At 32.8% G+C, this 14,499-nt stretch overlaps 1 protein-coding gene across 6 annotated transcripts in view; it reads left to right on the top strand.

Annotated features, from left to right (window-relative positions):
* SLF1 (SMC5-SMC6 complex localization factor 1) overlaps positions 1–14,499 on the top strand; it is a 61,545-nt gene that overhangs the window by 30,186 nt on the left and 16,860 nt on the right. For all 6 annotated transcript variants that reach the window (XM_072958376.1, XM_072958374.1, XM_072958375.1 and 3 more), the window contains 3 exons: positions 2,039–2,170; positions 2,800–2,965; positions 9,313–9,460. In XM_072958376.1, coding sequence (XP_072814477.1) covers positions 2,039–2,170; positions 2,800–2,965; positions 9,313–9,460 — 446 coding nt within the window. The remainder of the gene's footprint in view (positions 1–2,038; positions 2,171–2,799; positions 2,966–9,312; positions 9,461–14,499) is intronic.

Here is a 14,499-nt window from a genome sequence, read left to right as displayed (position 1 = left end):
ATTAGTGTTTTTGTATTCTTCGGATAAGTGCCCAGAAGTGGGATAGCCAGATCGTAACGGTAGTTCTGTTCTTAATTTTTTGGGGAAACTCCATACTGTTTTCCATAGCAGCTACGCCAATTTGTATTCCCACCCAACAGTGCATGCAAGCTCTGATTTTCTCTGAGAGTAAATCCTCAGTGTTAAACATCTCCAACTTCAGTGCTTGAAATAGCTGGAACCTAATAAGTGCTTAATAAATGTTTGGATGAATTAATTGATGCCTCTGGAGATGGAATTCAGACAGCTTAATAGTAGACTTTTTAATAAACAGATACCCAGATTTAACTGTAAAATATTTGGGTCTGTTAGGAGTCTGGGGGTAGGTACCTAGAGAAGTGGTAGGAATAGAGATGAGCAGGGTAATACCAGTCTACTTTTGAATGTATCTTTGAAATATACCATAATACATGTTCTTAGAAAAAGAAAGATACTATAATATCTATCTCTGGCAGTTTTCAGATAGACTGAATAACTATATGGTCATGGAGAATCTTTTAGAACAGATCTTAGTATTAAATGAATTGTTAAATTTAATAGCTGTTAAGGACCATTACTAATCTGAGGATATGGTATTCAAAAAGAAGGTGGAGACAGAGTTACAAAGTTACAAGTACATCATTGATATAATTGACAATAAATTTGAAAGAAGATTGTAATGAATATTGTTGCCTAGACTATCTCTCTTAGTCCTGGAGTTCTGAGTAATCTTATGTTTTCTTTAAACAAATGCTATAGAATTATGCAGTCCAACCCAGTAGCCACTAGCCACATATGACTATATTTAAATTTATTTATTTATTTATTTATTTATTTATTATTTTTTATTGAGTTATAGTCAGTTTACAGTGTTGTGTCAATATCTGGTGTACAGCACAATTTTTCAGCCATGCATGAATATACATATATTTATTTTCATATTCTTCTTCACCATGAGCTACTACAAGATCTTGAATATATTTCCCTGTGCTATACAGTATAAACTTGTTTATTCTATATATACCTATCAGTATTATCTACAAATGTCAAACTCCCAGTCTGTCCCTTCCCACCCTCCTCCCCACTGGCAACCACAAGTTTGTATTCTATGTCTGTGAGTCTGTTTCTGTTTTATATTTAAGTTCATTTGTCGTCGTCTTCTTTTTTTTTTATTTTTTTTTGGATTCCATATATGAGTGACATCGTATGGTATTTTTCTTTCTCTTTCTGGCTTATTTCACTTAGAATGACATTCTCCAGGGCCATCTATGTTGCTGCAAATGGCATTGTTTTATCATTTTTTCTGGCTGAGTAGTATTCCATTGTATAAATATACCACATCTTCTTTATCCAGTCATCTGTCGAGGGACATTAAGGTTGTTTCCATGTTTGGCTATTGTAAATAGTGCTGCTATGAACATTGGGGTGCAGGTGTCTTTTTGAATTAAATAATTAAAACTTCAACACCTCGTTTGCACAAGCAACATTTCACTTATTCAGTAGGACATTATCATCACAGAAAGTTCTATTGGACAGGACTGCTGTAGAAGATGGAAAGAAAATAAATACTGAATTTTTAAAACTTTTTAAAATAGCCTTAAATGACCTTCATTTTACTAAATAACGAAAAAGAAAATAATCTTGAGTAAGAGAACGATTTGGAGAGTATTATAAATTGACAGTGTAACTGGTCATCTGAATCAAAAGGGTTTAATTCCTAATTTTTTTATTTTCAGTGAAATACAAAGTACAAAGGGAGAATACGAAAGGGTTGTTAAACATTACACTCATTAAATGATAGAGAAATTAGATATGTATTATTAAAAAATTAACTGTCATGGGACATTTGACAGAGTTTACTTTTTAAAGGAAGAAAACATTAATAAAACCTTGTTGAATTTGCTTTATATTTTGTTGAAGCAAACTTTATTAAAATTATAACAATCTGAAAAAACTTTGCTCACAAATTAACTCAGTGAGTTGCTTGCATGCTATAGATTGTTGGGTTTATGTTTTCCAGGTCTTGCCTTTTCAATGAAAGTTTTTGTCATCAAATTTCAGAAAATATTATTGGCTCTAAGGTGCTCCACCTGACACTGCTCAAATTTTTCTTTAATTTAGTTGAAAGTGAAGTGCGACATCTGAGTCAAAAGTAAGTTTTAGTTACCAAAAAACTTTTTAAAATATATTTTATGCATCATTTTTCTAATTATTTATATACATGTTTCTAAAAAATCATTTGGTTTTCTAATTTTAAGTAGATTTATTTTAAAAACATGTCTAGATTCAGTCCTTCAGTGATACTAAAAGTTTGTATGCTCTTTTTGTTTCCTTAGTTCTTCACATTTTTGTTTTTCACTAACTTCCCTATTTGGATAGATAAGACTGATTTTATTTATCATAATTTACATATTTTTGAATTCTTTAGAAATTGAATACTTAAGTAAAAAGGTATACCAGGTTTTAACACTGAATCTGTAATATACGTTAAGTTTTGCATATTCTCTAAAACATGCAGTTGAATTACTGTTTGATGATTATGAATTACTTCTTGGTGATTATGTTGAACTGAGGCCTTTTTAAAAATTTTGTTGTGTATTATAATCATATATTATAATTTTTATTTATAACCTTTTATATTCAGGAATTGTTAGAATTTTTTGTTTTATGATAAGATGTTACACCTAATAACTATACTGATCAAATTAATGGATATGATGACTAATAACTTTAGTGGTCAGATTGGCATAAAGGTAAACCTTTCATTCATATTTTTATTAGATTGTGTGACTGGTCAGATTCTCAGAGTCTGAAAATAACAGGAAAGGCAGTTCTTCTTGAAATCTTTTGGTCAGGAAGTGAGACCTCTGGGCTTTTGACCAAACCAGTAAATATGCTTTTGGAGTGGACTATATATTCTCACAAGGAAAAATGCAAGTCTAATGATGTAAGTAGGATCAATTTACAAATGAATATTGGCCTGTGAAAAAGGGACTTCTTTGAATTATGCATCTTTTTTCTTCCCTTTATTTCTTGAATACTTAAAAAGCATTAACATGTACCCAAATATATCATTTTCTATTTAGTTTATCTAATTTTAAGGTAAAAGGTTCTTGGAGGCTAGTTTCATCATCTCACATTTGGATGTAGTGCTGCATCCACATTTGGACAGTTACTTGACATCACTGCTGAGACGTCTATAGTTACTTATCATTTTAGACTTTTTGGTTTTGTACATTTCAATTCTTAAGGAAGTTGTGATCTTAAAAATTGAATGAATCCGTACAACTTTTTGGTGTACTACTAATAAAATGTACTTGTTTTTAAAACTACCTTTCTGGATGTTAAGAGTTATTTCCTGAGCTATTTCTTCATAAGTAGGTTTTGCTTGTCATCAGAAATTTAGTATACAGTGATTTTAGTATATTATCTATCTGAAGGGTAATTAAGAAGATTAAATGCAGTAAAATATGTGAAGTGCATAGCAAAATACTGTTCCTTGTTTTAGATGCATAATAAGTATTAGTCACTTTTCTCCTTTTCAAAACAATCTTTTGGGAGCCTTATTGTCTATTTTGTGTTATATCATTAGTTTCTGCTCATTTAAAAAAAATTTTTACTCTATCTTCTTGAATGTTTGAATCTTTTTTCCTTTTAGTCTTAATTTCTATATATACATTTAATATAAATTGCCTTTTGAATACAACTTGAGTTCATTGTGCAAGTTTTGGTACTTTAATCTAGGATTCTCTTTTTTTCAGTTTTTTTTTTTTTTTTTTTACTGTCAATTACGAATCCTCTGATCTAAGAATAATTATTAAAAAGTGTTTTAAAACTTCTAGACAAATTGGTTTTTGTTGTTAATGGATGTTGTTTGTCTATGCTTTTGTTGTTAATGTCTAATAGTAAATTATAGTTGAAAAATAAGCTCCAAAAGATTTCTGCTTTCTGAAATTAACTCAACTCTTTTTGACCACATGTGAGATTAAAGGTCAAGATGTGCTTTCTCTGTTATTTTACATTGTTCTCTAGCACTTATTAGGTCAAGCTTAATAGTTCTAATCAACTCTTCTGAATTGTAGGCTACTTTCATCATCTACCTTGGGAATTTACTTTGTACTTTTGTAACATTTTCTGCTTTATATATAGTGATACCTTGTTTTCATGACTGATACACCATCGTAAGTGCTAGCTCAGTAATATTTTCTTTGCAATAGTAAATATAGTAGTTGGGGTAGGGACCTCTGGTGTCAAATGGCCACAAAGTCTCTCAAGCTTAGGGAAAATTCCTACATAAGTTCTCTTCTAATTTATTTTCTTTTATCCATTTCCATTCTCTACTTTTTAAATTCCAGTTAAACTTACGTTATACCCCCTCTTTGTATCCTCTGTGTCTTTTACCCTCTCATCTATATTTTCCATTTTTTCTACACTTGGAGCATTCTGGATAGTATTTTCTCATCCAATTTCAAGTTCACTAGTCTCTTTACAGCTATGTCTAATATGTTAAATATGGCCATTGCATTTTTAACTTTTGTATTTTTTCCAATTTTAGATGTCTTTTTCTTCCAGATTACTATGATATATTTTATGGTTTCTGGTTTCCTACAATATATTTAAAGCTTTCTTTTGTCTTTGAACATGACAATAATAGTTATTTTATAGTCTGTGTCTGATTATTCCATATTTGAAGTTTTTGTGAGTCTGTTTCTATTTGTTGTTTCTACTGTTTCCTTCTCATACATCTTTTAAATTCTCTTATGAGTTAGTTATGGTTGACTATGTGCCATAAATTGCATTTGAAAAATTATTTTTAGAAACAGTTTGTGGCCAAGACAGAATATCTTTCTCCAGAGAGAATTTCCGTTGCCAGATTCGAGGGTTCCTGGGTAGTCCAAGTGAAGTACGGGGCTACAATTACATGTAGTTTTGCTTCTCATTCATGCTCACTTTCAGATTGAAGCCCTGCAGGGTGTCAGCTCATTGGGCATTAGCCTTTGGGCTATGACTTTTATACTCCTTTTCCCCCTAGGCTCCAAAAAACCACACTTCTGTGTATCAGCTCTTTCTCTGGGATTAGCAAATACTCTTAGGGCAGAGTCAGCTAGCTTTGAATGCCTCACTTGGTTTTTACCTTCTCCTAGATCTTGGCTGAGCAATTCCTCATAACTTTCCAGAAGATGTTTTACATACTTTATTCAACATTTTGGGTTTTCTTCTATACAAGAGTTTATCTGAATTAACTACGCCTCCATTATTAGAAACAGAAACCCTTACTGGTTTTTAAAAATTCTATTTAGGGAATGTCTGAGGCATTCTTAAAAAACATTCTTTTCAGGGCCCCCTCCCCTCCCCCTTTTAAATTGGCATTGAAAAGAGAAGATTGTTTCTGGGTCTAACTAGACTACTAAGCTAAAACTAACAAAATTCTTATTAATTATCATCTGCTTTTTTTGTACTGTTTAGACAATAGAATCATTAAGGATAGAAAATATTTCCTCATTAAGGAACATTTCTTTTTTATCCTTATGAAATTGCTCATTTATAATTGAAAACAATAATTGACGTTTCCATAGTTTTACTAAATCATCAAAGGATTGCCACAGAAAAGAATTTACTCAGGAAATACTGGTGTAAATAGTAACAGATTTATACATATTTAACTTGGAGATTTTTGTTCAGATTTATAATTAAATTTAACATATCTGTAAAGCAGTATATAGTAAATTGTAGCATCAGTTGTAATATGAGAACTGGTTTTGAACTTTGCAAATTAATATTTTATTTAACATTTGAATTGCTTAAATTCATATAAACTGTTTTTTGTGGTACTTTATCTCCTAGAATTCATTATTGTACTTAATTAAATCTTTTTGGCAGTTTCCAATTTCAAGAATTCCATGCATGCTCACAGACATCATTTTCTGTACTGTAAAGCATTTGTATCTTGATTTGCTTAGTTGAAGCATTCAATTTAAGTCATTAGCTAAACAGAAGTCCTCAGTTTATGCTAATATTGTTTTGTCATAATGTCAATCAGAAAGTATTGCAGAGTGACACAATGGCAATGAATTTCATTGTCATAATCTGGGAAAGCTTTGGGCTTTCCTTGGCAAAGAGCAGAGGTGGGATGTGTCAAGGTTATGGAGGGAGGTACACATTTTACTAAGCTTGGTGGTTAGTCCTACTTTTCTTTGTGATATCCTCAAATGCTATTTAACCATAACCCCACAATTATAGGTACAAATTATAGCTAGTTTGTATTTATAGATAAGGATGTTGAGGCTAAAGAGTATAAGAAACTTATTCAAGGTGTGACAGCTTCTTAGGGAAAATCTTGGCTAGAGGCCAAGTTTTCACTATATCATACTCTCTCTCTTATTTCACATGCCACTGTGTAAAGTAGGAAAAGGCACGATATGTATGTTATGTTTGCATTTTTCTGCCAGAGGTACTAGAGAAGCAGTTTGTCATCTATTGCTGTGGGATATTTTGGAAAGCCCTAACTGGGAATCAGAAAGCCAAGATTCTAATTTGTTAGGCATTTTATACTGGTCAATTTTTGGAAGATGACCAACTTTATTAATTGGAGATTACTTGTTCTGGTAGATAATAAAGAACTATATTGGCAGAATGTCTTATAATAGACTAACATTTTAGAAAGAAGTTCTAAGGTAAATAGATGTACAGATCGTATCTCTTTCGTCTCTTTGTTAATTCTTAGGGTATTCATGTTCTGTTCTTTCAGCTTTAGCAAACATCAGTATTCCAGACAGCTTTTCTCTTCTGATGGTTTATTTGCTGTTTTTCTATTAATCCACTTCCAAAGCATAAATATCCACTATGCTAGAAATAGTAGCATTGTTTACACAGTTATAGTTACAGTGAGTACAGACCATAGCAGAGTCTTGGTCCTATGGTTATAAGAAAGTAGTATAAAAGGATCCAAGAACCTGATTTGAAAGTATCTTTTTATATAAAAATTTTCTATGATGGATATGTGGTATATTGTAGGTATGTTCAGCCAATGATGCACAGACAAGAATAACTTTAGTAGCATCTTTCTTGCTGTGCTAAAGTCTTTCCTTGCAAGTACTGCAAGACCTACCTGTCTCTAACTGTTGAATAACAGTAATTTTAAGGTAAATAGAATAGTAAGCAATATTGATATTCATTTGTGATTTTCAGGTACATGTATATTAGATATTTGTATAAGGAAAAAGGTAAAGTGTCAGCTGGTTGATTTTGTTATTTTTAATCAATGCAGTGCTGGATTGCTGTTTATATGAGGCTTAGCTCTGTAGGCTAATCTCTTCTTCCCTATCCAGAGTCTTAGGACCAGAGATCTGAAGTGACTCTGATGTACTCTACCCTTGAGATGGGGGAATACTTTTGAGAAATTAAAATTTAGTAGTCTCTTGCTTTCTCTGTAAGTAGCATTGTTGCTGATATTCAGGTATAATTATGTCGGAAGAGACATTCTGTGGCATGGATCTTGACAAGATGAGTTTGCTAGTTCAGTTGGATTTTCACTGTCCCATTTTATGTTCTCTTGATAACTTGAACTATGAGAAGTAAAATTGTTCAGAGTGATCATCTACGTTTTGGCTTTGCAGGAAGCCAACTCCATTCTTTGCAAAGTTGGTTGAAGACTGGCTAAGACCCACCACTTAAAGGAGTCATTTCTCTTCAGCTGCAAGGCTTGGAGCCTGCCAGGGTCCGAGGGAGGTGTAGATACTTCCCCAGCCTGCTGATGTGGCCAGTCCTGCTGCTCCTGCCCATGTCACACAACTGCAACTACAAGTCTTAAACCCAGCCCTCTAATCAAGGCAGGAGAAGGGCTGCCGGCAAGGGCCCTGATCATGTCAGAAGAAGAGCAGTGCTTCCTTAATCATGCAGCTTAAAATCCCCTTGGTCCTATTCTTCAGAGTCTCTCTCCCAGATTCTAATGTCCACCCCTGTCAGAATATAGTTTGCTGCCCAACAGTCTAGTAGGGCAACAAGGAATCTATCTGCACACCTGCTAAGGATCCTATCCCTGTGGGTTTTCCCTCAATAAACACTGTTTCAGCAGGCCTCATGTATGTGCTGCTGGACCATTTGTCCTTGTTTGTGCAACAATCCAAAAATAGCACTTCGGTTCTGAAATCGTTTTTTAACTAATTGCTTCTTATAAGAAATGATGCCTTAATGAAATATTGTCTATACCTATAAGAACCTTGTCTGCTAAAGGAGAAGTAATAGTCACTATAGTCACTGAGAGTTCAAAGTGCTATAGATTTCTCTGTCACTAATCTCACATTAGGTGTAGTATGGTGGCAGAACATAGCAGTTATAATCTGTTTGGATACCATAACATTTATTAAAACCTTTTCACATGTCTTCTACCCAACTGTTAAGTTAGTGATTTTTTTCACACATCCAACACACCTAGACAACAAATACCAAAATACAGGCATTTCAACTAGTTTTAATGTCACTGTGAAAAAGTGTTTATGTTTTATCAAAGGTGTTTAGAAATATTTTCACACCTCTTCATCTTCATAGTTTTTGAATTAGATATTTTTAAACACTAGTATAAAGCATGCTTGTTGTAAGGTTTGTGTATGTCTTGCTATATTTATTAGAGTTTAATAATGATGTGTTCAATATAGAAATGATAATGTAAAGCAATATACTTTTAAAACTGATCTCCATACATCTTTAAGTCAGGTAAGGGTATTCGATATAATTTAATAATTAAAATTTGAATCAGTCGAGTTTTTACAACAAGGTAATATCTTCTTTGCTTTTATTATATTTTTCAAGTCTTTTTCTGGGAAATGCCACGTAAGGCGATGTAAAAGTTAATGTCATGTATAGACAGTAGGGGTGGCTAAATCTTTTTTATAGTCGCACACGTTCTTGTTTACAGAAATCCACAGAAGCCAAGTACTTCCTCATTGTTTTAATGGAATTAGTACATGACTAAAGCACATTGGACAAAATTATTTTAAGTTTGTGTTAAGCTATCCATATGTAAGTCCTGGAAAATATGTTTTATAAACTGTTTTGTCATGTAGATAGAGATCTAGGTTAGATGTAGATCCTGGGAGGAAGGGGGCGAGGAGGAAGGAGAAGAGGAGAATGGAAAGAGGGGAGTTAGTTTGCTAGTGTTCTTAAATTCTTTTAGCCTTAGCATACCCTGTGTTTTTAAATAGCTATGTTTTGCCCCAATAAGCATTGAAAATAAACACTGATAGAAATAATATACTTCAATATGTTTTAGTAATACTTTTTCCATCTCAATGTTAGGTCTTCAAACATGAACTAGCTTACTTATTGGCTGGAATTCTTGGAGCAGCAATAGATTATTGGATCTTTCTTGGTCTTAAGATGGGTAGAAATGTGATGCAACACATGTCTGATGACTTAGGAAATTATGTTTCCCTTTCCTGTGATGGTAAGTGTGTCTGTGTTATGTTTTTTATTAGACCCATTGTGGGACTTAGTTTTGAGTTTCCTTTCAGTATTCTGTAATCTTTAGCATATGTTTATATTAAAGCTTTCCCTAAAACAGTTACTCATACAGTGTATGTGTGTGTGTTTATACACACCATCACATATATAGACAGTATAAAGAGGAAAGTAAAAATTACCTGGAATGAATGTGTTCTCACATGCATAACCACTGTTAAGTTTTTAATATTTTCCTTTCTAGTATTTCTAGGCATTTTTACATAGTTGAGCTCACACTGTATATGGAATTTTGTATTCCTGTTTTCCTCTAAGTGTTACATGAGCCTTGCTCCCCACACACATTTATTATTCAAAAATATTTTGATGATTTCACAAAAATTCAATAATACAGAAAATAGTACCTGTAAATAATTATATATTTGTATATAATGTTATTAACGTTTTCCTTAATCCTACAATTAGAAATTAAAATTAAGCCATCCTATGAAAGTAAATATTTAACTAGGCAAATTTAAAATCAGTTTATTCTCTCCATTGGAGACATAGATTTGCTTTTTTATGTTTTGTGTTTTAGAATCTAACATGGTGAAAACTATTTTCTGTATCTTTAATACTTCTAATCATTCAACTTGAGCAGAAAGCATGATCTGTTGCTAATGTTATCTATGCCATATGGACAGTTTCCAGGTCTTTTCCTGCATGAATACTTAACAGTATTAAAAAATGAAATTCATTGGCTCAGAATACTTACTATGTTATATAGCCACTTATATTAACTTGCACTATATAACTGGTTAGAACATTTTCCCCATGTACCTGTTGCTATATAGTTTTTCTTACTGTAACAAAAAGCTGCTACTACTTCTTTTCTATTGAGTCTGGTGATCTAATGAATTAGATTAGCATTATATGTAGTTTATATGTAATAGTAATATTATGTATGTATAATTAGTAATTCATATGTACAATTTTCTCACTCTTCCTCCCCCATTATCTAATTTTAAAGCTTCCTCTAAGGTAAGGGGTAGGAATATTATTTCAGCAGTATGATGACAAAACTCCTTTTCATGTGCTTACGTTATGAAAGGTTCTACCTAACTCTTTTGGGTCTCCAGAGTAAGAGAGGCTTCTATAAGATTTTATGTATACATTCTTTTTCTTTTTTTTTTTAATGTAGTTGATGTACAATATTATATTCGTTTTAGATGTACTACATGATTTGACATTTACATACATTAGGAAATGATCACCACCATAAGTCTAGTAACCATCTGTCCCCATACAAAGCTGTTACAGTGTTATTGACACTTCTGTACGTTTTTATACTCAAAAGCCAGTTTAGTGAATATAAACCTTTTTCTTTCTGTATCTTTCTTCATTCCTTCCTAAATCCCTAAAATAAACATATTTTAAACTAAATGAACGTTTTGTGGCTCTCAAATATAAAAGATGATTTTTATATACTTAAAAATATTTTAGACTGCTAAGTAAGTATTCAATTTTGTTACACATGTGTTTTATTACATGTTGGTTTTATATAAAAGAGAAAGTTCTTGAATATGCTGTCAATCACTTTAATACTTTGAAGAGAGATTCTAGAATAGGAATCCAGGCTATTACTGGGTTCAGGATTTACTCCATGATGCCCTCTGCAAAGAGAGTTCTCTTTTTATACTACTGAAGTTAGAAGATTTTTATCTAAAGCATTTTATCTCCTTTTTTTTTCTCTTTCTTTTTCAGTGAGCTGAGGGGTGATTACTGTTCCTTTTGTGGAGTAGCTGTCCTTTGTTATATGACTTTTTAACATTTCTTAGCTCAAATTCAATCTTCCTTCAAACCCTTTCTTATCATTTCTTTCCCACCATTCCTACTAGATAGTTTTTTTTCTTTTTTTTTTTTCTTTTTTCTATTTGAGAAACAGCAGTATTCTGGCATTATTTGCTAGCATGAGAACTAAGCTGAAAGAATTCCCTGTTTTCATTCCATAATGAAACCTCTTTGAGTTTGGGGACCCAGGATAGGATTATCAGTAGCTTTAGAGACTATCAATATATTTATATGTGTTGTTTCCAGTGTGTATTGGTTACCTCTAGGGAATATAACTTATCTTATGGTTTAGCCAAATGCATGAAATAATGAGCCTGGTATTAACAGGATTCTACTATATGTAAGCTTTCATGTTTTCTTTACTCATATTCTGAATGTCCCTTCACTTTCAGGCAAAGCATTATTATTCACTGTTACTCCCAGTTTTCACATGACAAATTTAAACCCAACAAGTTTGAACTTGTGACTGACTTAAGCCAAAAGTAGACTTTAATGTTACCATTATAATCCTGTCGACAGACTGAGTGATTACTTCGCCCTCAATATGTTTGATCACTAATATTTAAAACTACAGGAGATTTAAACTTATATCCCCACTTGAAATGTGTGTTTAAGCCTTTCCTTTCCCTTCTCAAAGCACACACAATTAGTTTCTTAGATTTCCAATTAGGCCATAGATAGGCAGTTTTAAAAATTTGACATACATTTCTAAAAATGGTTCAAATTCGTATCTTCCTAAATTTTTATTAGTACATCTTGATTTTAAGCCTTTGTCAAGAGAGAAATCAAGTGAACAATTTACCCTTAAGAGAGCAGTAACTTTTCTACAGCTAATATGCAAAATTAAAATATTTATTATGGAGCTTGTGGAATAATACACTTATCCCTACAAGTGAACCGGATGTCTTAATAATGTCCTTTTTGTTGCCATTTTGTTAGAGCACCGTTGCTTTTTCTTTGTGCAATATTCCCTGTTTTGTTTTGTTTTGTTTTAAACATACCTTTGCATTATTCTTAAGCTCAGTTAAACTATTTTTTGCTTTTCCTAAGTCATTAGTAAGGATGTTATAATTTGGCTCTTATATAACTTCCAGTTGAAGATACAAGTCCACTTTCTTATTTATGGCAAACTGGATGTTTTGGTTTTTTTGTAATCCAAAAGTGTAAAATACATACTATGATACTACTCAGAGTCAGATCTGTTGAATTAATTTTAGTTTAGTAAAATAATTATTGTTTTGTAGGAAATGATGGCAGAAGATATATCAATAGAAGAGTAAAATTCTTTCTTCTTTCCATCAGATCTCATGTCCATCAATCCCACATAGATGCCAATCTCTCTTGTTTCTAAATACTTTGAACAGTTTTCTTACCCCTTTTTCTATTTTAGGATCAAGTGATCTGAAATTTCTTTTTTATGCCTAATCAAAATTCCTGATGTATTGGCTTAAACTAACGGTTGACAAATATTTTTTGATAAAATAAGAGATAGTATTTTTGGCTTTACAGGCTCTGCAGTCTCTGTCCCAGCTACTCAGCTGCGCTGCTGTAGTGAGAAAGCAGTTATACACAACACGTAAAGCAGTGTGGCTGTGTTCCAGTAAAACTTTATTCATAAAAATAAGCAGCAAAACATCCTTTGCCAACCCCTCACTTCAACTTATTTTTCTCCTGTTTTCACTGGGAAGTAAACATGTCATCAAGGTCTACTATAATATTTTTCTCATCTTTAAAGAGCTTTACTAAAGCTTCCTTTGCCCTTCTCAGGCTACATCATTATCTTTTTCTGAAAAAATTTTCAAATCTTTATTAGCTTCTGTTTTTTAAATCTCTATTCTAATCCCTCTCCATGTTTCAAACTTCTTCCATAAATATAATGTTTTATAATTTTGCTAATCATCCAGTCAAAATGTTCATATTGTCTTCATTTATTCAACAAAATGTATCAGCATTCTACCAGGCATTGAGCTGAACACTTCCTATACAGTAGGGGAGGGAAACAGAACGTAATCCTTGCCTTTTGGCACTTTTGGTGGGAGAGGCAGACTATAATTAAGTTAATTTAAAGACATCATTTAAAACTGTTAAGTGCTCCAAATAAGAAAATCTAGATGTTGAGATGGATGAACTTAATTTATACAGAGTAGTCATATAAAGCAAAACCTGAAGGCTAAGTAGGGGTTGGGCAGGGTCAGGGAAGTGTGCTCCAGTCAGAGGCACAACATTTACTAAAACAGAAATAGGAAAGAGTTGGGCCTGTTTGAAATCTTCTGATGCCTGGCTGATGGCAAGCAGCAAGGAGAAGAATGGCCAGAATAAAGCCAAAGAAGTAGTTAGAGGAGCCTAAGTAGGAACTTCTAAGCCTTGTTTAGGAGTTGGAAGCCTTTTTTTTAAAAGGGAGTGGCATGAATCTGAGTAACTTTTTTAAAAAGATCATCCTGGCTTGACTCTCTGTAGTTACTGCTATCCTCCATTCATTCATTCATTCATTCATCTGTCAAATACTAAAGTTTATTCTGTGCAAGCTACTGATCTACAAGCTGTGAGGGCAACAAAAATGATCCTGCTGTTAAAGGTCTTACAGTCCAGGGGTTAAGTTTCTTAACTTCTCTTGTTCATCTTTCATCATTCCTTTCAAGTGTTTACCTGGTCATATATGGATCTTTCATGGTTTGTATTTTCCATTTCTTTAAACCTACCAAATGTTCTTTCTAGATGAGTAACTCCATTTGAAGGTTCCACTTTGGGATCATAGCTTTTGAACTGTACAGTAAAAGTTATTTCTGCTTTGCTTTTCCCTCTGCTTGGAGGTGATATGTGAAGAATCAGTTGGTTGTAGTAAACTCTGTGGTGATAGATACCCTTTAGAGATTTAGTGTTCAAAAGATCTTTTGATGATCATCCTTTAGTTTACTGCTTGCATAGTAGCCAGATAATACTAGCAGCCTAGTAGGTTGTAAGTAGTTGATTGTAACAAAAAGTTGTAAATAACTCCCTTCTCATTTCCAATTCTTACAAATTGTATTTCTGTTGAGGCCATATTTGAGAAGGATTATTTGAATTCAGCCATCATGTTTGCATGGAGCTAGGTGAATCTATTTAACATCTGACTGGAGTCATCTGCTCATATGGCAGTCTGCCATAAGCAGGAACCTCAGGGCTCTTTAGGCACTTTCTTTCTAGGTTGGCCACTGT

Source organism: Vicugna pacos, chromosome 3, assembly GCF_048564905.1.
Source record: "Vicugna pacos chromosome 3, VicPac4, whole genome shotgun sequence".
In the NCBI taxonomy this organism is placed as follows: Eukaryota; Metazoa; Chordata; class Mammalia; order Artiodactyla; family Camelidae; genus Vicugna; species Vicugna pacos.
This window is presented reverse-complemented; position numbering and strand designations above follow the sequence as displayed.